The sequence below is a fragment of the Centruroides vittatus genome, unplaced genomic scaffold (genome assembly GCF_030686945.1).
Source record: "Centruroides vittatus isolate TY-2023 unplaced genomic scaffold, ASM3068694v2 scaffold_211, whole genome shotgun sequence".
Lineage (NCBI taxonomy): Eukaryota > Metazoa > Arthropoda > Arachnida > Scorpiones > Buthidae > Centruroides > Centruroides vittatus.
The window spans coordinates 997,878-1,024,263 of record NW_027122687.1 but is presented as its reverse complement, the minus strand read 5'-3'; the positions used below and the strand labels follow the sequence as shown (position 1 = coordinate 1,024,263).

General features: G+C 28.1%; 1 protein-coding gene across 1 annotated transcript; it reads right to left on the bottom strand.

Annotated features, from left to right (window-relative positions):
- Positions 1–584: 584 nt before the first annotated feature.
- Myo31DF (Unconventional myosin ID) lies at positions 585–24,522 on the bottom strand. Its single transcript, XM_067285189.1, has 22 exons — positions 24,365–24,522; positions 16,818–17,026; positions 16,085–16,178; positions 13,758–13,923; positions 11,704–11,853; positions 10,454–10,573; positions 10,057–10,260; positions 9,840–9,982; positions 9,549–9,774; positions 9,416–9,475; positions 8,388–8,533; positions 3,554–3,608; positions 3,405–3,482; positions 3,149–3,315; positions 2,868–3,075; positions 2,676–2,797; positions 2,498–2,599; positions 2,282–2,426; positions 1,909–2,010; positions 1,515–1,628; positions 1,295–1,443; positions 585–1,231 (listed from the first exon to the last, which is right to left on the bottom strand). The coding sequence occupies exons 1-22, from the start codon at positions 24,451–24,453 to the stop codon at positions 1,048–1,050; spliced, it is 3,033 nt and encodes a 1,010-aa protein (XP_067141290.1). The 5' UTR covers positions 24,454–24,522; the 3' UTR covers positions 585–1,047.
- Positions 24,523–26,386: the final 1,864 nt, after the last annotated feature.

Below are 26,386 nucleotides of genomic sequence, written 5' to 3'. Positions count from 1 at the left end.
ATTAGATTTAGAAAAATAATAATAATATATGTATGAAAATTACAAAACAAATTCACAATAATGATCTTGAACATTGTTTGCATATTGGATAAATTGTAATATAGGTCATAAGTTTAGGAATTTTGAAACATTTTTGTTTCAAAATACAGATGAATTAACAACAATATTTTAGCTTTGTACGTCTGTAATAATGGTGTCTGAAAATTGATTTTTGAAATGACTGTATTTACAAATGCATAAACTTTCAGGCTTGTACTTTTGTTGAGGTTATCAAGTCCGAATTAGATCTTTGAATTCTTGTGGATGGTTTGATACAGACATGACTGACCTAGACGACTAGTGAGACAGTTGCTTAATGCTCAAGGTGAGTGTTTGTCTAGGCCTCTACTGGCCCAGTCAAACTCATGTAACAGTTTCTTAATGCTCAAGAAATCATAAAAAGTCAGTGTTTGCAGGTCAAAGAGTGAATATGTACGTGTACTTTTTAAATAGTCATTACAGCCAAGGTCTAATTTGTAAATATAGTTATGACGCAATCCTTATAATTTGTTTTTAAATGAAACAAATAACAAGCTGTGACCAAGTATGTAGTAAAAGCTCTTTATTTTATCAATAGTCTATCCTGTTTCAGCAATATAAAAATTTACAGATTATAAACAATTTGATCAAGATCATTTAATTGAAAATTTTTAAATATCCATATATAAAGTCCAATAAAAATTTTATTCCAGAACTTCAAAGATTGAATTATCTAGACAAATATTTTCCGATAATTTAAGTACAAAAATCTTGTAAAATAAAATTAAATAAATCTATTTTTCTATACAATGTTTTTTTAAATTATAGAAATATCCTTGTATAAAAAAAAAATCAATTTTCCATTTTAAAATATCTTATTTATCTAAGTAAATGCAAAATTGGCAAGTTAATTAGTGGCATTAAAAATAGTATATAATAATAAGAATGAAGATTTACATTTCTTGGCATAAAATGCTTTTCCTGTACAATTACTATACAAAGCAGACTCGTGACGATTAAAATAATTATTCACAGTCCTTTGGTGCTATCTACATTCATCGTCGGCCACAGAAGAACCAAGTCGTTTCCGTTCTTCTTAAATGCGGGGAAAGTGACGCTCGAACTCGACTCCACGGCTATGGTTCTAGATTTGTTCCCAAGCATGCACTTTAATTGTGCATTAACAAGAACTTGAAGGTCTTTTTTCTCTAACCTATTTAGGAAAAATCAAATTAATTTGTTTAATAATTGATGATGACAATAAAATCTAACTTACGTCTGCCACTGATGGGCAACGGTTCCAATCAGTTCTCCTATTCGGTTGTTATTATGTCGACAAGTCAGAGCCACGACCAAATCGTTTCCTCCTTTCAAGTGCAAGATTATTAATTGATCTGTTCCAGGACTCACACTTATTCCAGTTACCTAACATAATTAATGGTTTAATAATTAATTAATTAAGGTTTTGGTTTTGAAAATTAGAAAAATAAACTCACATTTTCAAGAGGGATTGGTGATCTCAAAGGTTTAAATTTCTTATTATCCAATTTATATAAATATTTGTCTGTTACAACCAATACTCGTTCTGCACATTTATTATGCCTGTTGATCTAAAGGAATAAAAGGATTTATAATTTTGTTCAGATGTATATATGCAATACAATTATAGTCTGAATCTACCATTAGATATAAGCCTAAAGACCCATGACTGATTCAGGATAGGATTTAAATCTATCTTTTCTTCCAGAATTTTTTAAGCCAATTAAGTAACTGTACCATTAAATTCTGATAAATTAATAAATTAGCCAAAAATAGCATAACCTGGTTTTTAGGTTATATTTTACATTCATTCATATGATAAATTTAAATTTTAACAAATAAATTTCTTACCTTTCTGACAAAGCTAGAGAATAAAACTCTGCGAAAATGATCACGTGTTTTCAGCGAACCCACAGATGATACAAAACCTGCCGTGTCATCATTATCGCCAGTCTGAAGTGGAAATTAAAATTATCACAAAATGTTAATAATATATCAAATAATCATTCACATAAATTCAATTTGAAACAATAAGCAATAAAATAGAAATAAGCCCTCAAAATTGATTTTTCAAAATGCTATATAAAGACTAATCTTAGTTTCCTGTAATCAATATTTAATAACTTATGTATCAATAATTAGTTTCAAAACCAGTAGATATGTTTGTGTAACAATAATACTGTACATATATTCTGCAGTTTTTAGTCTAATAATTATAGCTAACCTTAGCCAAATAATTTCCTTCCCACTTCTGCTTCAGTCCAATGTCTTGTCTCTTTCCACTAAGAATAGCTGCAGCAGTCACTTTCAGTCGTAACTGTGGCCATTCTTCTGGAGGAATACGTTGCAGTACCATGTATGCTCTCCACCTAATGTAAAAACTTATTAATTAATAAAAACGAAACACAATTAATTGTATTACATAAAGTTAAATTTAAACCTGCTGTAAATAGATTTCAAGTTGTTGACATTATTTTTCATAATGTATGGAGGTGTAGGCCAAACTATATGTTTACCGTAATCTTTCATTGTTTTTGCATTCCTAGAAACAAAAATAAACAGAGTAATTTAACTATAAAACAATTTAATTCTTATTACTTTATTGAATTCATACTAACTTGAAAAGGTTCAGAAGTTGGTTGACGTACGACCTTGTTTTACACTTACGATAATAACGTAAAATTGTCAGAGCAGCTTTCATTTTCCTATATCTCATCCTTGCTATAGTACCTCTCCACATCTAAAGTTGAATTTTTAACTTTTATAAATAAGACACACTAAGTTTCATTTATTGTATAATCTGATGTTACCTTCTGTAAAAAGACTACAATCCCTGGAATGAGATCAGCCCTCGTCTGTTCCAATTTTGCAATGGTTCGGGGAGATCTTACAAATATTTTGCTTCTTCCGTACTTCACGTCATTCGAAAACCCCTGTTCGTCGATTAAAACTCTGCATCCGTCTAGATCGGAACCGCCTCGGAAACTGGGCCAGGTGTACTTGGAAATCATTTTATATCTAAATGCATTTATAAAATTCGTAAAGAAATATATAAGCAAACAAGTAACACATTAAAAAAATCAAATTATACCTTCGTAAAAAGCGATCGTATGCTTGTCTGTAAGCAAAGCCTGCTCTTCTAACCCTAACATTCTCTAATAAACCTAAATAACAGACTTGATGAGAAACTCGTTCGTAATCAAACAGAAGTGGTGATTTGTGATCATTGGGTTTTACGCATCTCACATAATAAGGCTCCTATAAAATATTATATAATGCATAAAATAATAATTTTTAACTATTAAAAAAAAAGAACTAAATAAATGCAGGTGTATGTCATGTCTTACTTTAGAAGCAAGGTTCTGCACCAATGCAATCATCGAATTTTTAAATAAAGTTCCAGCAGTCAAAGGCCTTTTTGTTACCTAAATTTATTCACTGTTTGATTAGATTTACTTCAACATGTGTATGTAAATAAATAATTTTTAAAACTCACCTGTGTAACGTCTTGAGCACCATCAATCCACATACTTTTAATAAATTTATTAGAACTGTAAATTAAATAAATTTTTAAAATTATTACTTCCAAAATAATCTGTAATGTTTCTAAATTAGCAAAATAATATACAATTATTGTAAAAGCTTGGAAAATATTGTATTATTAATGTTTTTCAATGGTTAAACAGGATTAATAAACAAATCTGATATACACAAACTGTAAACAATATGTTCTTATTATTCTAAATTATATGTTTAATTACAACAATAACACCAAAGAAATTTTATATAATGATAAATAAAGTTTTTAAAATTAATTAATTAAATAAATTGTGATATATTAAAACAACACATAATTCCAAACGATTGCAGGATTACATCAGATTAATGCTACTAATTGCCAATTAAATTTCATATGATTTGGCTTAAAGATAGGTGTTTAGTGCCATCTCTTGATAAATTTAATAATTATAATTAAATTAATACTTAATTACTAATTTAAAAGTTTCTGGATGAAAAGAATTAGCCTGGAGTGGGACTCGAACTCACGACTCCCACATATTTGAGTTTCATTTCAGGCCAATTCAATGACAGCATGACGTAATCCAGCATCTGTTTGGCATTATCTAAAAATTTTGTTTACGGATGTTTATAGTCAACATATAATTCAATTTGATAAAAAGATAACTACTGTTAAGCCACGCTTTATTAGATCACAAAATGATTTGAATTTATTGTCTAAGTTATTAGTAGTCATCAGTGGCGTGCCGTCATTGGAAGCGGTGGAAGCGCCGCTTCCCTTGTATTTTCTAAAATATAAATTTTCATATTTTAACGTACTGTACTTTGAATTAATTAAAATTAATATTTTATTATAACTGCATTATGTATCTTAATAAAAAATTCTATACTACGTGTGAAAAAAACGATAAGATTGCTATTGTATATTCGAATATCAGTGGCAGAATGAAAGCGCTGGAATGTCGAAACAGGTCAGCTTCCAAGCAGCCAAATTATAGGCATTGGCGCATGCGCTTTACAGAGCACCAACCTCACACATATAACGCTTTGAATGTTTCTATCCAGGACCGGTTGTGGGCTGTTAGCCGCCTGCCTGCTAGATATTCGGCCGCCCTCACTCCATTACGTGAATCATGAGTAGACTAGATTTATAACTTAACCCAACTAATAGTTTACTGGTATGTTTTTATGATAGTTCTGTATAGTTGACAAAAGTTTTAAAAAATCCATTAAAATATGTCCCATCTATAAAGAGATGCAGGAAAAAAAGTGTAAAATCCTTGTACAATGTTAAAAAATTAACTGTTACTTTGGCAGCATCATATACAACTAAATTTAATGAATGAAATGCACAAGGTACAAATTTAGGCTAATAATTTATATTCCTTAAATTTACGATTTATGTATTTGTTGTCGTAAAAATTTGTCTTTACACTTCTTTCCCAAGGCTACAAATATTAAAGTACAAAGTAACCGGTTTCAACTTATTTCTACTTAAGAAATAGTTAAATAATCCAGAGATTGGAGAGTTAGGGGCATAAAACCCTGCTGAAAGAGCCGGAATTTTACTTAAAAAAAAGCTTAACCCAACCAATCTCTATCCGAGTACAGTGGGGACTGATTTCGTCGTAATATTAGATGTAATAGACAGAAATTTTTCCAGTTCAATGAGAGTGACCGAAAAGTTGTAAAACAAATTAGTTAGAAAACAAATGACGGACAATCTGTTAAGTTTAACATATTTAGATTTTTACAGCTATGGTGAGAAACATTTAAAATCTACAACAACCCCGTCGCGTCCTTTGAGGTATACTAGTGATGCGACAAAAGAGGCATTTGACATCGACCGATATCGGCACCCTCGGGATTTGGCACACACACACAGCACACCTACCCGGACGTCTCTGATTCCATTCATTAGCCACTCGTAGGAAGCTATTTCACTTAAGTGGATTGTCTTAAGATTTAAAAAGTAAAGAATATTTTGTTATTTTTATGTACAGTACGTTTCTTCACAAAGTTATATTTAATTATAAGTTTCTTTAAAAGTATATTCATACAATTGAAGAATTTTTTTTACTAGGCATGTATATTTATCACACATTTTGTTTTACCGAGTATGTTTTTTTTATAATTTTAATTTTAGCCCTTATATCGTGGCTAGTGATTCAAAAATTTATTTTTAAAAAGTTTTGACTGAAGACCATATAATGAAAAAAACATCATTAAAAGAGAAAGACCAATGCCTAAATTAAATATAAGTAAGTCAACAATAAAATTTATGACGAATGACGATTCTTTCGTAAAATTGAAGCAATTTGGAAATCAAAGAGGAATAGAATTTAACATTGGTAGACAATATAAAATGAATATTGAAAATTATAACAAGATAATTACGATTAATAGATATATCTAAATTAATAGATGTTATATGTTTTTTCTCAAAGCGAGAATTGGCATTTAGAGGGCGTAGGGAATTTATTGAATGTAATAAGAAAGTTCAATATAATTACCTCTGTTATTTATCAAGTACGTCGGATAATCTATTAAAAATACATTTAAAGAAGTATACGGTTTTTACTGGCTTATCGAACAAACGAATACAAACGGGCCCTGACGCGCAATTAAGTGATTGCCCCTGTAAGTCGGCTTCTTACAGAAACGCAGCTTCCCTATCATCAAATGTCACGGCACGCCACTGGTAGTCATTATTATACAATATAAAGCTAAACCCAATTTTGTCCACAAAGGACAAATATGATCTACAGCGGAATCGATCAGTAGAAGTAAAATAGGAAACAATGTCCCGATTTGTACTATTTGTTAAAAACTACAAGGATCTGAAATAGATTCAAACTTATATCTCTTGCTTTTGTAAGAAAATATCATTTGGTCAATAATACAGATGAAATCTTCCGACGGAAAATCAATGAAATCTTGTATTTTTAAAAACAGATAGATAATACATTTTCTTTGATTTTACTATCTTAAACTTAATTCACATTAGCATAAAAACTGTCAGTTTGTCCCCTTTTGCTGAGGGTTCAACCAGTTCATTAAGAGTTCAGAATATCTCAACTTCTGCCAAACTTCAGTTAGTTCAACTAATCAATTTTTCACAACTAGTGTTCGAAACCTTTTTAACCAATCGTGTCCTAACTTGCTTTGTGTCACATTAGCAACCAACATGCTATGGTATATATGGTCAAACTCAATTTTTCATCCATCCTAAAGTGACTAGATCCGTAAGTCAACTAAACAGATGTGGAACGGGAAGCAGTCTTAAATTTTAATTTGGTTTTCACAAAAGTAGAGTGAATTATATCATACTCTGATTTAACCAGTGAAATGACTGAAGTGAAGGCATTAAAATAAATGTTTTATGCTATAACTTAAATATAATGACCAGTCCAGTAGCTCTCAAATGGAGCACCAAGGCACACTGATGCACCACGGGAAATGGATAAATTTGTCATGAATATTTTAAAAACGAGGTAAAACCAATTCATACAAAGATTTATTACATCCATGAAACTAATAGACTGACTAGACCTATAGACTGACAGTTTAGTACATAGCTATTTATAATAATGTACAGAAAAATGTTTTATAGGAAGGAATGAGCAAAATTTGAAAACTACAGCTCTATTCCATTCTAATTTTGATATAATTGTGTAATAAAGTTAAACATAATTTATAAAGGAAAAAAAAAACTTAACATTAATGAAATAAGGCATATTTAACATCACACTAAGGAATTGTATGGAAAATGTATACTGTGTAAAATATTCTTAAGAATTAACTAACTAATATCTACAAATGATTTTTCTTCAATTTCATCTTAATAAGGAAGTTAATACATTTTTCAGGAAGTTACTTAAGGAAGAAATTTCACTTCATTGAGATATGTTTAATGTAATTATGATTATAATTCAACTTAATTAAACATGATAAAAATGCTGAATAAAATTTTCAACTGACAAATTCTAAAATTAGAATGTCTAATCTTTGTTTAATTGAAAGGAAGTAAAGGCATTATTCTTCATTCATCAAGGAATGGACACACAATCCATTTCAAGAATTTATATTTTTGATTTTGCTTACTATAAATCATATATTTCATAATGAAATCATTCTGAGAATAGTTTAATATTTATTATTTCTTTAACATCTATTGTTAATTAAATATCACAATCAAGCATTTATTTAATAAAATTTTGTTTTTTGGCTTTTAAATTTTAAAAAGGAAAACTGATTTTGTTTTAAACAACAACTTTATTTTGATTTAATCTAGTAAAATATTCTAGAAATCTTGCAATAGAAATACAACTGACAGCTGTTACAAATTATAAATACATCATATTTAGCTTTTATTTTCAATGTTACTATGATTTACTTCCATGTCAAATGTAATTTATTTAATATAAAATAAAATTACCACACAAAAAAAGTAGAGAAATTTTTAAAAATTTCTTGAAGTATTGTTCTGATAATATGGCAAAAATTACTCATAATATTGAAACTGCTTTTTATTCTTTAAACTGAATTGATTCATTAGATTATAAATCATATGTAACCTTGAATACTTTCACTTTTGCTCCATAATTAAATCCTAATTATTAACTTATTGTTAAAAATATAAAATAATCAAAACAAAGTAAAACTGTCAAAATAATTATGATTAATATCTAAAAACTGTACAATGAATTACATATACAGATACTTGCACTATTGTATACCAACTATTATTGTGCCATGTTTTTGAGTTTATAAACAAACATTAATAATGTTAAAAATATGTCACAACTCACCTACTATGAAGTAATCTTTTAAAATCTTGAAATAACGTATCTTTATTTTTATCTAAGAATCCCAAAATTGAATAAGTTACATCTCCGGCATAGTGACGAATACGAAAATCTCTCTGATGCTCTAAACTCTTATCCGTGGGAACCAGCTGAAAAGCAAAGGTGTAGCATTAAAAATTATTTTATGCTTTTCAAATTATTTAATTAAAGAAAATTAAAATTCATGTAACAAGAAATTACTTAAATCATTTTTATAATCTAAAAAATTCAAAAATAATGTTCTCAACATTATATAAATAAGCTACACTTAATACATATCAATGTAATTTAATACAAATATGATAAAGCACTGACAAATGCATGATTCATGACTGTATTACTCAGACTGCATAGATTTTTATTATTATAAAACTGGTATAATGGATTATATTGGCTTGATGGGATAAGGCAATTTGCCAAGAAGGGATGCCTCCTGGAAGGAGTTTATGAAAAACTAGCCCCCATTTAGGTGTTAGACATGGCAAAATTCTGGAAAAAACTCCATGTGGCTAGCCTGTTCATAAAGTGAAAATCCAAAACTAACTACCAGTGTTCAGTGATTTATCCATTCAGTCACTAGTGAGCTCCTGCTTTAAACAATATTAAACAATAAAAACAACTTAAAAATATCCAAGAGCTTTTCAACTGTAATGCTCATTGGAATGCTCGTGAATAAACTGTCTTAGAAATTAATATAACATTAAAATATGAACAGCAAAGTTCTTTCACAACATTATTGCATTCTTAATGAGTATTATAGCTTGAAAATACTTGGACATGTTTTGAATTTTGTTATAATCACAGATCATCATGTAAAATAATATAAAGTTTAAAATAGAAAAAAATTTTTAAAATTTATATAGAAGTCTGTTATAACCTAATAAATATAAACACGTATTTCTGGATGTATTACAAAACAAAATATTCTATATATAGATACACATGTTTTCCATCTGTACATAAATTTATCAGAATCAATGAGTCATTCTTACCTTTCTACTACTGTAATGTTTGTGATTTGCTAACCTTAGATCCATGGCTTCTAACAACATCTAAAAAGAAAATGCAAAGTTAATTTAGTTTTAATCTAAACTAAATACTACAATGAAAGAAACTAGATCTTACTTCATCTGTTATTTTTCCAACATTTAAACAAGCCTCGTCGGTAATTGCTAATATTCCTTTGTGTGGTTCCTCTACAAGATTACATATGATTGCATTGTTGAAATATTCTATATTTTGCCATTCAATGCCTTCTTTACGATACTCCTCTTGTTCTTGTTTTAAGACCAATTCGATGAAAAGTTGTTGTAATTTCTCATTACAATAGTTAATACAAAACTGTTCAAAGCTATAATTTTTATATTGTTTAAATCATGTAAAATTGACATTTTAAAATCATTATTAACACTTTACCTGTTTCCTTCAAATATCTCAAAACCATAAATGTCTAGTACTCCAATTACAGTATTTTTACCAGGAATGTAACCAGACATCTGAACTTCGATTGCTTCATTCACTCGGCTTACAATCCACGAAAACATACGTTCATATATTGCCTAACAAATATTTTTATGTATATAGCGCATGTCATAGAATAATTCAAACAAAAGTTTTATAAAGCTTAATTTACCTTAGCAAAAGCATCTCTACCATAATATGCTTCGGCTACGGTGTGTCCTTTAGCCATAATCTCGCCTCTTGCGGCAATAACACGTTGGCACAGTGCTTTCTTGGCATCTTCAATTTTTATTTCAAGTAGCTCACAAAGATTTTTAAGAGAATTTTGGTTCTTTATACAAGTTTCGTCATCTTTTGTAGAAAACTCAACATTACCCTAGATTAATTTATAGCAGAAAAATTGATTTAATTAAAACTTTGTACTGTTAAGTTATACATTTATTTTATAATATAGGTCGAATAGAAGAATAATAACACTTATTTAATTAGTAGGTGACATATTTAATAAATATTAATTAATAGAAATTGGATAATTTTTTTTATCATCGTAAGTAATGTACAATTCTTACCAAATGAATTATCGCAGCTACAATTTTCCACAATGTGTTAGTTTGGTCTTCTAAAAATCCCAAAGTCTTCATAGCCCCACATACTCCTCTATAATCGGATTTATCATTAATACTGTCTACCTAAAAATATAAAAATATATAATGTATACAGGTACTAAGTGATTATAATAACACACTTTACATATCTGTTAATATTAAAAAGAATTGAATATGTCTGATATTTTATGCATCTTTTGATTTATTTCTTTATCATCTTTCAATATAATATTCACATTTATACTTATTGTGATCAAGGTTATTCTTTAGAGGTCAGATCAAGGTCACAACATTCTTTAGTGTGAAAGGAATACACTAGAATGACAATGCAAGTAGATGTTGCTCTATTTTTGACAGCTTACTCTTGATTTTACATTACAAGTAAACTTTCATTATTAACAACTAACATTTACATTATAGTTTTGGCTATATACAGAGATAAAGCACTTTAATCAAGTAATAAAGTAAACTTTCATAATTAAGACCAAAACTACAACATATTTTACAGATTATAGAATGTTTAGCACCTCCTACAATGCAAATATTCTATATAATATTGAACAATTCTTTAATTATCAATCAAGAAATGATTGTTACAATGTGATGAATGTACAGAATATTGACAGAACTATTTTTATAACTCTAAGAATGCATTTGATATTTATCAAATTAAATATTTTGACTATAGTACTTGGTCTTAATATTTACTTATTTAAATAATTATCAAATAAGAGCAGATAAGATAAGTGCATATCCGCAACTTAATAAAAATTCAGGTCATGTTTTGTCTCCTGATAGAGAGCCTATCAGTTGTTATTTTAGTTTCATTTTAAATGTAATTGTAATTCATACATAAATTATTTTAAAATTAATTTTAATTAAAAAGAAAGTCAAACAGACAATTTAATAGCATAATATAGATTAAATGATAGAAATATTTAATATTAGAATAATATAATTATATGAAATATTAAAAAGTTTTTGTTGTTGTTGTTATTAATAAATATTAAACTTTTAAAAATGTTAAAATATAGGTGTAATTTGTACAAAGAATATGAAAAACTAAATATACTACCCTATAAAAGGCCCCAAATAAATATATATTTATATATATAGGGCCTTTATAACACCCACACAATAAAACTTTACATGCAAAAGATTTAAAATATGTAAAAATTAAGTATTTTATAAATTTTTTAATTAAAGATGCATACTTTAAGATTTCCACCTTGTTTTGTGTACACGTATTCTTGAGCATCACTTTTAAGATGGTATTTCTGCAATACATCACTTGGACAACCGTACAATAATTGGTAGAATGAATGGAAATTTCTTTCACCTTTCTGTTGACTCACTACTCTAGACTAAAAATTAAAATAAATTCATTTAAAAAGATAATTATTTTAGTTGAAACTTATTGTAATTTCATCACTTATTCACTTCTTTTATACGAATTTTAACAAAAACTACTTAAAGAGATTAGGAAGAGGGGGATCAATTTATATAATAAGCTCCAATTTGTTCCAATTCTTTTGTAGAGATGACACAATTCGCACTCAATTATCCTTAAATGGTATTACGGATACAATCAATAGGACAGAAACAACACCAGAAAGATATATTTTATTAATTTTGATTTAATAATGAACAATTCGGACTTTATGTGCATTTATTACAATGATTCAATTTTCAGAAACAATGAATCTTTATAATTTAAAATTTAAATTTATGTTAAAAGGAATATAAAATATTTGACCAGTAAATAGAAGTTAAATTTAATGAAACTTAAATATAATTTTTTTTTTTAAATCCTTAATTCTGGTTTTAATGTTAATTAACTTATAATGTGCATTAATAGTTATAAAATGTTTTTTAATTGAATAAAATTGTTTAATGATAAACTTAGTCTATAATTTCAGATATCACATTTCAATGAAGTTAACTATGCATAAATTGTTACATCTAATCTTTCAAAATAATACAGTACAATTAATTGTACTTAAGTGACAATAAACTATTTCAAACGCAGTTTAGATAATATACAGTAGACCTTCATTATATCACACATTCAGATATATTGTGTTAGTTTTTGTCTTTCGAATATAAAAGCATTTAGCCAATAATGGATGGATACATCATCACACCACCTGATATATCACTCATTTAGTTTGTCTCCCTACTATATAAACACACCTACTTTATACACAAATTAAGACAGGTATTCTATAACATAATGTCTAAACTATCTTCTAATTCAATGGCTAATGCAGTATGTCTGTGAATCACTGGTGATCCTCAATCCATCTATAGTGGTTCATGGATGATACCCATAATTCATTCCATTTAAATCATTTATATTATATGAACATATATCAGTGTACATCTAATTAGTATACAATAATTTAAGATAAAGCTATTTAAGTTTATTACAACTCAAATTTAATATATGAAAGCAATAGAAGCTAATTTAAAGTAAAATTTTTTAAATAAATTTTAAAAATTAATAAGAAATGCTTCAGTTATATAATAAACAAAACTTAAAATTTTAAATTATTAAATAAACAAATCTTTTCTAAATATATATAACTAGCTGCATATATGCAGCATTGCTTAGGCTTTTAAGGGTTGGGATTTAGGGATAGTTTGAGGATCTCCACAGTATTTTTTTAGGTTGTCAAAAAATATTTATGCCAAATTTGGTGTGGATACATTGAACAGTAAAGAACCCTTTACCTAACATACATAAATACATATTTTGGCTTTTATGCAGTGGCGTGCCATCCATGGAAGCTGTGGAAGCACCACTTCCCCTGTATTTTCTAAAATATAAATACATATTGTGTGATTATTTTCATATTTTAATATACTTTCAAGTAATTAAAATTAATATTTTATTATGACTGCATTATGTATCTCATTACAAATTTCTATACTACATATGAAAAAAATAATAAGGTTGCTATTGTATATTCAAATCATAAATTCATATGTGCATATTCCCAATGGAAGCGCTGTATTTTCAAATATGGGATAGCTTCCACGGCAAAACTATCTGAATCACATAAAGCAGCCAGATTACAGGCATTCACGCATGCACTTTACAGAGCACCAACCTCATGTGGTTTAGATGGTGGATGCTACACTCCAAAATATCATATAACACTTCCAATGATTCTAGCCATGGCTGGCACAGCTTCCCTATCATCAAATGTCACCACACACCACTGCTTTTATGTATATAGATAATTAAGTTAATACTTATATTTACCTTTTCGAGTAAATAATTATTGATGTGTCCACCTAATGGATCTCCTTTAAAATCAAAATTGATGTCCATATATTTACCAAACCTGCTGGAATTATCATTTCTATTTGTTTTTGCATTACCAAATGCTTCTAAAATACAATTTGATTGCAGTAATACATTTTTCACTCTAAAATATAAAAAGAAAGTCACAGATTAAATTTTATTTAATGTAAATCTTAATCATCATCATCATCATCATTTATTTGCACAGGGAAATTTTCTCTCTAAGGGGGGTAGTACAAATACAAGTATTACACAAAGAATTAGTTTACATGATAAAAATGCATAAAACATACTTTTGTAACAATTATTAATTAACATAATTTATTACAAGGCACTGTTATTACCTTTGGGTTGTATTATTATAAAGAATTTGCTCAGACAAACAACAACAAATAATCAATTATTACCAAGAATTTTGTCAGTGATTTTAACAAAAAAGTTATAAATTTTATAGGCGTCATTTCTACTGATGAAGTTTAGGTTAATTTTAAAGTCAAGAGGTGATCCAACGTTGCATATTCTTATTATGTCATATTGTTCACGCAATTTAGTTAGTGCTTTACAGTTTTGGAGTAGGTGGATCATAGAAAAGTCATCAGATTGGCATAATTGGCAGTAATTGGTCGAAAAATTTATATATGTTCTATTAACAAAGAGAGAGTATTTGTTGAGACATAGCTGCATTATTTAATGTAAATCTTAATTATCCTCAGTAAAATTATTCATTATATTAGAAATTCTTAATCCAACTTCTATGATATGATTGATTGTACATTGCAACTTGACACTTGTATGATCTGATGAGGGGTATACCTCTGAGGAGGACTTTTTATGGAAAACCGGCCCTTATTTAGGTGGTATAAATATGGAGAAAATCCAGAAAACTCCGTGTTGCCAGTTCACTGGCAAGGTGCAAACCTACAACCAACTATCAGTGTTCAATGGTTTCATCCATTGAACATATCATATCCCCACTCTGGTGGGTCTGATATGAGAAAATTTAATTGTTTGTTGAATAAGTTTCTAATTAATTAAATATATTATTTCTTCTATCAATTTTGAATATTCACTTTGATAAATTAGTTTTTTTCTTTTTAATCCAAAAATATAGCCAAGTTTTCTTAGCTTTTGTTCTTTTTTGGAATTTATTTGATTATTGGATATGGAGCAGAATTTGTCTGTGATTCATAACAAAATTGTTTTGTTAGACGAATTATTAAATAAGTACAATATTCAATAATACAATACAAATAAAGTTAAATTTAATTATCGTTTCGCTACAATTATAGAAAGTAAATATATAAAAAAAATTCATTTCTTAATTATGAATTGAAATAAGAAGATTCTTTCATATCCTATATATAAGATATATAGATTGTCCCCATAAGTTTAAAACCATAGGAGTTACGATGATCTTTATTTATTCATTTAAAGGTAAAGCCTGATGCTGAGCAAGGAGGAATAAATTTAAGTTATTTTAATGGTGAGATTTATTTTAACTTTATGCTGACTGCTGGTCAGCATGAAGTTGCCAAAGAGGCTGCATCCAGACTGGTGTGTATGATTGATGAAAGTCTGGATGCAGCCTGTCAAATTATCTATAAAAGAATAAAGATTAATATAACTCCTATGGTTCCAGACTTATCTGACATTCTATATATGCAAAAGGTGAGAGCAATGATCAACAGTCTTAAAAACTGGAAAAATATCTCAAAAAAGTTTCTAAAATGTATTTAAAATAATATAAACAAATAATTAAGCAGCAGTAATGAGTTATAAAGTCAGTCCATTTGTATTATTACTTTTAAGGCACACACAAACTTTCTAAATATTTTGGATACTTACTTTATAATTCATTACTAGGAAAATTAAGTAAGAATATTAATTTTTCTATCTACTCTACATAGAAAATATTCTACATATGAGATAATTTGTTCTGGAAAATTAGCGATACTTCCCAGGTGGTCTGTATTTTGTAGATTAAGAAATTTAAAATACTAATTAAGCACAGATGTGTGAGTACAATGACTTTATTTTATGAAATCATGTATCGGCATATGTATGTCATTATAATAATTCTTAAAAAATGTGTAATTACTTAAATTACTATAATGTAAAAATAATATAATAAAACTTTTTATTCAGTGTAATTAATTTTGTGATTCACTTTAATCATTATTTGATAAGCAGTAACGAATATAATTTTCGAGAATCAGAGCAGTATAAAGCGCAATAAAGATTAAGAACCTTAACTCTGTATTAATAAAACTACTCGTTCGAGATACCTTTCTATTTCCTGTTGTCCACTCGTGTTTGTAATGGCAGCGATGTATCTCATAATTATCTTTGAGGCCTCCGTTTTCCCCGATCCACTTTCACCTTAAAAGTTTAGTTGTCGTTATTATATTATTATGATAAATAAAATACAGCTTTTATAATATTCAAAACTTTTTTATGTATGTAGAATACATTTACATTATAATCAAATGTAAACATTTATTTTTAGTTATAAATAATTCATGCATTAAGTAACTATTATAAACATTTTTTTCTTTTTAAATTATACAATGTCTGTAATAATAAATAATGTATAATAAACTTAATTAAGTGCTTTAAACTTAAATATAATAACAGATAACCATCAGATATGGCCCCGACGGACAAGGCAATAGAGGCATTAGCTACTTATTCTGAGAATATCACATTGACATAAATAGCTCCAACACTTATCTACCTGGAGTCTGGTCTTAACTAATTTTAATAATACTTTAATAACATTGAAGTTTCGGTATCCAACAGCAACATTGCACGTTTGAATGCCAAACCATATGTTAGACTAACATGTGGTTTGGTGTTCAAACACGCAATATAAGCCTCTCATCGTCGTCGGATACCAAAACTTCATTATTATTAAAATTAATTAACCACTAGACCACCTGGTCACTTTTCTGCGAGCCTTTTAAATCTAAGCATAAAAAAAAGGCCAGATTAGTACCTGTAAGGCAGGTAAACACCCACCTGATATGACGATACAGGTGTCCTTTGCACTTCTCTTCATCGTTTTATATGCGGCGTCTGCAATGGCAAATATGTGAGGTGGTCTCTCGAATATCTCTCGTCCTCGGTACTCGTTTATAAATTCTTGGCCGTAGATATTCATGTTTCGATAGGGATTAACGGATACGCACACCTCTCCGATGTAAGTGTATATTTTTCCGCCATTATATCTGGAATACAGCGGAATCATGAGGTATCTTTTCTGTATGTAGGTAGGAGATTTGTTAACAAAGTATATTTTTAGAAAAATTTATTTGCTTCACTGTCACTCAACAGAAAATATTCAGATCACAAGAAGAAAGCAAATCTTTTCCTGGTAAATATAAAAGTAAATCTTGATCTCTCAAGCAGATAGAATCAATTGTATGGTCAATCTATTTTTAAGTACTGATTTTATGGCTTGAGTAGATGATAAAGATAATGGTGGGTATCTTGAACTACAGTATAAATATCTTTAATAGTAGTTATGTTTATTATATACAATGTATCGAACCATTTTCAAAATGTTTTTTATTTTTTTAGTTAGTTTAAAATCTGGCATGCAGTTGTTTACATATAAACTTTCCTTTTAATATTAAATAAAATTTTATTTTTGTGAAATTATTATTATTATTTGATAAAATCTTTGAAATTTTAAGAGAAAAACTACTAAAAATTTATAATTTTGAGTTTTTATGTGTTTAAAAATATTCAGGATAGTAATAACAGAATTATAAACTTTTCATCAGTTTAAAATTTATGTACAACTTTCTAACCAATAAAAACTATTTTTACTTCATTTGAATTTTTAAAATTTAAAACTGAAAAAAATAAAATTTAATAACTTTTTATTACATTATTCATTCATTTTTTTCGTGTCGTTTACAGTTATAAATAATAATACTAATAATAATTTCTATGATTCTAAAAAAATTTTATTTATTTATTTGTATAACATTTAATGTTATTGGTCAGTTCAAACTTAAATGGCACGTGCAATTGAAAACAGAAATTACGTAAGAGGACTTAAAAATTATATACGAGTGTAGCGTATGCATTAGATAAATCAAATTGTTATTAAATTTATAGCATTAATATATATATCTAGCGTTTCGAAATTTTAAAAATATAGAAAATTAATAGTGAAAAATTTAGCGGAAATTTAAAAAAAGTGAAATAATTAGAGGGCGTTATCATCATTGTTCCACTCAGTTAAGCTTAAACGGACCGATCAATACGTAAGAGAAACCATTTAAAAACAATTATTTTGATGTTTTATACCATTACAATTTATTTAAGTCAAGAAAAATAAATATTTTTTTTTTAAATTCCTTTTAATAAACTTTTCCATAGAAATTTTAATTTATCGACATTTTTTTCTGCCCGTCTTGGCCTTATATATTCAAAATACGTCATTAACATTTTAACAAATGAAGATAAAGAATTGTGTGATGTCATTAAATATTAATAACTAGCTTTCTACATTTTGCAATATTACATTTATAGCAATTTACTTATGTAAATATTTATTCATAGATATACTGTATATAAATTTTAAATATTTAATTACTTTGTAAAGCACATTGACCATTTTATAATATAAATAATACATTATTGTTAATATTTATTCAAATTTAAAACTTTAAATTACGCAACACATCATTCAACGAATGAGAGATGAGATTTGTCTAGACGTCACTATTCATAGACATCGATTATTATAATTTTTTTTATTTTTTTGACAAATTGCCTTTTTTATTGCGACATCGTTTAAATATTATTAATATTTCAAATACTACATCACATTGAATAATCGCTGTCCCGTTTTCGCAACCGAAACTAGGACATTATATATATGATACATTTTTCCCTTATAGGAAACCTATCATGTAAAACTCGAAAAGAGAGAGAGTTAGTGTGGTACAGATTTAACTTTCTTCGACATTAAAAAGCATCCGAATCATAAAAATACTCATAAAACCTTTCATTAAGATGTAACGCTCTACTTCAGCCGTGCGAAGTAAAAAAAAAAAAAAAAAAAAAAATTGCATCGGCTTGTACCACTTCTCAGAACATAAAACAAGCGAGAATCTTTCTGCTAGAATGTATTAAACCAATGTGGATAATTAAAAAAAAAAAGCAGTTAATAAGTTGATGAAGATGTACTTTAATAGATTCCTTTTCTTCTTCGAACGTAGTTCAGTTCTAATTAACCGTGACACGTCACCAAGTTATTTTTAAACCCGAAATAAAACTGATACTAGCCATTTCTGTTTATGTTTATAATATCCCCAGTGGGATTTATCCGTATAATACAGTATAAAATATTCATTATATACAGGAAACAGATCATGAAAGAGAATTTAAGTACCGGGTTTTTCTTTTGCCATTAAAAATAATTGGCATGGTTAGTAAAATTATGCTCATTTTGATTTAAAAATAATGATTTTATAATGATTAACAATAACAATTTCGATTTGGAATGTAAAAAAAATTAAATTTAAAGTTATTTATTTTCCAATTTAATGATATAAACATTGATTATTGTTTGAACTAATTGATAATTTAGTCAATAGGAGAATTGTTTTATTATTATTATTATTATTATTATTATTATTTAAATTTAAAAATAAGTAGTTTTATTCATCAATTTAAAAAATAATAGAAATTTTAATAAATTTAATTTAAAGCAGGATAACAATTGAATATAAAATGGTATAATTTCAATTAAGCATAATTTTATAATGTAATTACTATAAAAATGTCAAACAAATAATATACAGTCAGTGACTGAAACAATAACTAATTTATATATTTAACATAATGTATGACGTATAAATTAGTCATCATTTTTTTTTTATTTTGCTTTTACACCATAATTAAATTTCAATTATAATGACATTTAATACCAGAGAATTTTTAAATGAAAATATAATTTAAAATAAATAAATAAATAAATAGCAGTATCATTGAATGCTTTATTTGAATTTTTTTAAATATTAAATCAGCCGTAATATAATTTAAATTTTCAAACCGATTATAAAATTATTGCGTCAATTTGACGTCATCTCTTCAGTTTTACAACTAGAAATTGTAAAGAATGACGTCAAATTTACGTAAAACTCGTGCGCTATCTGATACAATCGAAAGGATCTTTTAAAATTTTGAATGGACCAATTAAAAGTTATATTTTTAAAATTTTAATTTTAAAATAAACCAACAACAAAAATATTTATTAAATAAGAAAAACTTTTAATATTTCAAATAAATCGAGAAGATTAAACGGAATTTTGAATGACACTCAAAAATGGCGTATAAAATTCTCAAAACTTACTTCAATTTGATTGAAGTGTTTAATAAAACTGCAACTCTATCCGTCCAAAACACTTGTTTCAAGTATAAGAATTACTCAGAATATAATAATTTTATTATTATTATTATTATTATTTTAAATTCTCTCCATTCTAAAAATGTTTCAATTTTCAGCAGAAAGGCGGAACGTAGAATATGGGAAGAACTAGCGAATCGTAAAAAAACATAATAGCAATATTCTGGATACTATTTGTCAGATTAATAAAAATTCTCAAAGCGTAACGTGGAGAGAATATAACATATCGAAGGTCGATAAGGAATGCATAATTTTTCACTCATACCAAAACGCCTACGCCTCCAATCAGGTTCGTTTACATTAATTTGTAATCCAAGTTGCCAAATTAGTACACACAGTTGTTTACACGACTGATACAAGCTTTAAAACGCGATTAGCGATTCACCAATGCACGATCGCTCGATTACAGTTCATTCACTTCGGAGTTGGAACAATAAATTATAAAGAAACTCTAGAACACGAGTTAAATTAGCTTAATACATCATCATATGTCAATTCTGACATGCATTGCTTGTGCAATATCGAGTATTCTAGTGTTTGCTTCAATTATACTTTTATAGCCTATAGCATAAGAATTCAATGAATGTAATATAGTTTCGCCTAACAACTTAAATATTGTTATAATTTAATGACAATACAGCTTACCGTAGGTTTACTTTCCGTGTTTACTTATTAATCATTTATATTTTACTGTATATTAAACTGAATATTTATGGGTTTTCATCTTTAAAAAAAAAAAAAAAACTGTCCAACTTCTTAACAGAGGGATTGATTAAACACACAAATACAGTCGAATCTCCAATGGAGGCCATTTTTGTCGGGAAGTTATTTTTTAATAAAAATGCATACAAAATCTCCGATCAACGGCCATTTTTCTTTTTGTTTCCCTCAGTGCCCGTGCCAATTGTTCAGAGATTTGATTGTACATATGTCAACGGTAAGTAGAAATTTTAGCATATGGTTGTCTGTTCATTATACAAAAGAGAGTATAGCATTATTATAAATACAGTACCGTACCGTATTTACTGTATTTATAAATAAAACTTTAGAAATTCGAAACCGTTTGTACTGAACAAACGAAAATCTAACATTTTTAGATTATCCATTAGAATATTTATCTTACTTTATATTCATTATTAAACCAATAACTTGGTTACAGTTGGTCTGTGTTAATTTATATAGGCTACATTCAGAATCAAATAAGTCTTCTAAGAATCCTGCTTATCTATTTAGAATGAGTAATCCAGCTCCCACTATCCAGTGTAACTGGGCTCAGTCAGTTCAAATATTATGTAGCATACATTCAACTATCATTTAACTTCTGTTTACATCAGTTAAACTTCTAAATTCGAAATTAAATGGCGGCGTAAGGTAATATATTTACTTCACGGCTTAACTTTATTTTTGGTTTTTTCCTTTTAACAGTGTGTAGAGGTAGAGAAAGTTCCTCTTATCGAATGCTTTGACGTCGCGCGTGGGAAGCGGAACTTTACTAGCTGTTATCGCGTGAAGTCGCGTCGCTTATTGCATATAAGCAATAGTCACTTTTTCTTTCAATATAATACGTTCTGCCTGATTGATTTTTAACCATTCAAAAACTTTCTTTACGGTTACAAAACACTCGAATCTCTTAGGTCATTTTGCACGTTTAGATCCAAACACGGTAATCGCTCAAGCGCATGTCTAGCGATAAAACGATACGCTGAAGTAAATTTATTAATATTTAATAAAATTATGCGTATATAAATATATATATATATATATCCCTATTTTGCATTTTAACCTGTTTATTTTGTGTGTATAATTTAATTTCACATCGTTGCTGGTTGCATCACTCGTACAGTAAATACGAGTTCAGAGAATCCGCGTCATTTTAACTAAAAAAAAAAGAACTAAAAATAATTTAATTATATTTTGATTGAGTGATTTTTATTGCGTTTTTTTAATATTTTAAAGAGGTTAAACGCGTACGTTTTCTAAAATGCAATATTAAACGAACGAAAAGTCGTGTGACGACCTTCGTTTAGACGAGATGCGCTCAAGTGATTATGGATGCTGGTTTATAAAAATAGATAAGCATCAAAACCGTAATTTACTACAGAAAACAGGTAGCAGAATTAAATTTCTGCAAGTTATAAAATAAAATAAAAAATAAAAAAAATGTTAAATCATACCGAAAGAATATTAATTTTCTGCATACAAAAAACAATTCCTGAAATGTCCTTCAAAAACTACCATTACGTGCGATAACATTAGACCTGTATATTTTATAGCAAAACACATATCGCAACCTGTTTATCAATGAAATTTTAACTATTTTTTAAGCTACTATCACACCCAAATCTAACACAGCTACCAATTTTAACAAAGAAGTGGAATATTCTCCACTAAAAAAATTATCGTGAGTGGGTTCTACGTTCGAAGTATCTAATCTTCGAAGCTGATACAACCCAGTGTAAAGTAACAAGGGAACAGTAATGATTCCTTATCTTTAATGCCCGTATAGCGTGGGACCAAAAAACACACTATAATATATTTATATGGTATTATTTTACATTCTTATCCTTCTGCACGCACTTAGAGGTGACAATACGTGCACCATTTAATTAAGAATCGAAGTTAAAAAAAAGAGATTAAAAAAAACTTCTGTAATGCACGATTTCTTAAAATAGGTTAAAGGTCATCTTTCTGGTAACAATTAAAATGGAGGGAGGACATATATATAGCGAAATGTAACCTCGCCCGGGGATAACAGTTTAATGGAAACTGGTTCGTGTTTCGGAACAGAACAAGAAAACAAATGACCCGATTTTGTAAAGAAAGGGCACTTTGGATGATGATGATGTCGATTTAATCGAGAATGATTTTTTTTTTTTTTTTTGTATATTGTTTGCCGGTTTTTGTTCGACTGTCGAAATAACAAATACCATATTTGGTAAGCAAGCAAAGAACAGACATTACACACCTATTTCCTGCTGATGAATACGGAAGGTTTGTCAGGAAGATTAAAGTGCGTCTGGTTTTGATTTAAATGGTCAAAGGCCTAAGGTTTTTCAACACTAAAACAACACTCGAATGGGAGAGGAGGTAGAAAAAAGGCTCCCCCATTCGCTGTGCTGATGACACGAACATAAATAGAACACTGATGTGGAGACATGTGTATTACGCTCGGTCGAATGATGAAAAGTTATATTTATTACACGAATTTTCTTGTAATGCCTTTTTTATACTGGCTCTTCTCCAGCCTTAAACACAAAAGTTTACTGGAAACGTCGCACGCCCGAAAGACGCCACTTGTTAGGATCGATCGGCACCCGTTTCGAGAAGAAAAACCTCCCAATTTCCTCAAATAATACAGAAATTTCTGGAAAACCAAATATAACACCTGGTTCGAAAACAGATCGGTAACACAACCCGCAGGAAGTGTGACGTCATTATCAAACACGAAACTTGCTGTGTGACGAAATATGAATCATCTGCAAGATACGAGCCGGTTAGGTAACATTTTCGAATCGATCAACAATGCCCTAAATTATCCAATTAATCGATTATTTGACTAATCGAGCGATCCGCCATCATTCCAAGGATCGTGACATCACGAAGTGACTCATCGAAGATCAGGTATCGAAGCTGTAATATAGTCTAGGATATTGCCTAAGAAGAACAGAAGAGGTCCAAAAACGCAAAAAAAAAACCCACGTGATGTGTCAAAAGGGCGAGTTGAATGACAGTAGATAGACATCTGATTCTATTGTGTACATTTTGAACCTATAAAAATCAATAACTGATACAGAAATTAACGTGACTGACACAGATAACCTGCATATAATGAATTAAAATCATATAATACATCGTCTTCAATTAATTTCAGAGGTTGTAAACAATTGAAATAGACAAAAAACTTTTTGAAAACACTCAAACACATAAAACATCGCACACATGTCTAGTGTTTAGTACAATTAGATGTCTTTCTATGTATATTTTTTCTGTTATAAAAAGCATCTGCGATATTCCACGTTTTTTTAAAGGTGGTCAAAGCATTCTGATCTATTCAGCTAACGACAAAAGACATTAAACCTGTCTAGACAACAGTTATGTTATCAGGTTAGCGGGAATTTGATGTTTTTTATTAAGGACTTACCTGACTTTTAAATTATCCATGAAGGCTTCCAATGTTATATCATTTAATAGGACGAAGTCCCCTATACCTACTTCGTTATGAAGAGCCATGTTGTACGAATTCCTCTCCGCACCCCACGCCCGCGACAACTAATTCAGTCACGTGGACTAACGAACAACCGGCACATTTTACCCGTCGTCCTCCGCGCGGTCTAGAGCTGTTTGAAAATTCGAATATACGTATTTTAATTTTTATTTTTAGTACATTTTTACACACTTTTTGCGTCAATTAATACTCATATTATATTTTAAAATGTAAAATAATAACGGTTTGTAGTTTAAAATGGTTTTAATTAATTATTTTTATCATTGTAGTAAGTGCCGCTTGATTTAAAAAAAAATATCGTTTGGTTTTTTTAAATCGCCATCTGTTATCGCTATTAGAAATTACAATAAAGTTTATAAAGTTGTTTTTTTACAACTGTAACTTTTTTAATACATGATCTTTTAAAATTGTATTTATATTTAAATTTTTCATAAATAAAATCGGTAAACACTAATTCCGAAAAAATATCTTTTATAATCATCTAGCGGTAATTATAAGAACTAAATTAATTTTAAATTTAAAAAAAAAAATTTAATTCTATTAAATAAATTTAACAATTTTAAATTATATTTTTGGTTAAACATCCATTCAATAATATTTTTAATTAATAACATAAATTATGCATTACATAAAAATATTAAAATTGTTATTATTTTTTTAATTAACAAATCAACACGACGTTATTAAAATTTAAATTTTTTTAAATTATAAAACATATGTATTTAATTATAACACATTTTTAACACTTTAAATCATTTAAATATTACCTTTCAAAATGAAAAATGAAGTTTTAAACCAAAAGTTTTGAATTCAATAATGAATTTAAAATAATTAATTAATTTAAATTCAATTTAAATAATTTTTTCTCGTTATATAAAATTATAATCTTTTATTAATTAATTATAAATTACATTTTATAAATTTTAAAAAATCTGAAAAATTCAAAACATTTTACAAAACACGAAATTCCTCATCATCATCATCATGCAAAAATTTGTGTTAACATCAGATATTCAAAATAAATCTTGTTTTTTCTTCCAAGACACGGAAAACACAAAGATTTATATATTTATATAGTAGTCCTTAAGATCTTTAACCTTTATAATGACTTTCTTTGTAACAAGATTTGTGGTAACTCGCCGAGTCGCTGAACGCATTTAAAAAGAAAAAAAACCGCGATGCGACCTAAATGAAAAATTGTAAAAATATATTTGAATAATTTCCAGTTTTTGGGTCGTTTCAAACATCAATAACACATTATTACTTAAAAATTTAGAAAATTAATTCTTTCACACTGTTCTATTTTTGAGCTAAGTGAAATACAGGGACCATACATACCGGATCCTGAATGTCAATCTCCTTAAACAGAAAGCTCAACCACTTATATTAAAATCTTCTGGATGGAACAAAGTTTCCATAGCTTCAGGAGGATTACACCATAGATTTTTGGACTCCTTTGTCTCTTGCAGCTATGCATATACGTCTTTTATTATAAAAGTCTTATTTTTAGCATTTAAAATGCCGAAATTCAATTTTAAAATCCGCGACGCTTTCAACTATTGATTTCTACTATAAGCCACGTATTTCTAGGAGAGTAACCTTGTGGAAGCCATTTTAGAATTTATTTTATTTTTTCAAAAAAAAATAAGGTTATCGTAACCTATATAGTGTTATATATGTAGACTATACCGTGGTATAAGATATATATTTACAAAAATAATTATGAGGCTGACGTTTTTAAATTCAAATTTAGTCAAACTCTTGTCGAGATGATTCCAAAATGTGTTGAAATTTCTGGCATTGATTTCGTCTTAAAATTGTACTTTATGTAAAAGTGCTGTTTTCGGGTTTTTCAAACTGCAACGTTATAATACGTGTTGCATTTCAATGTAAGATTATATATGTAACACCTGGAGCACCTAATATGGTAATATTCTG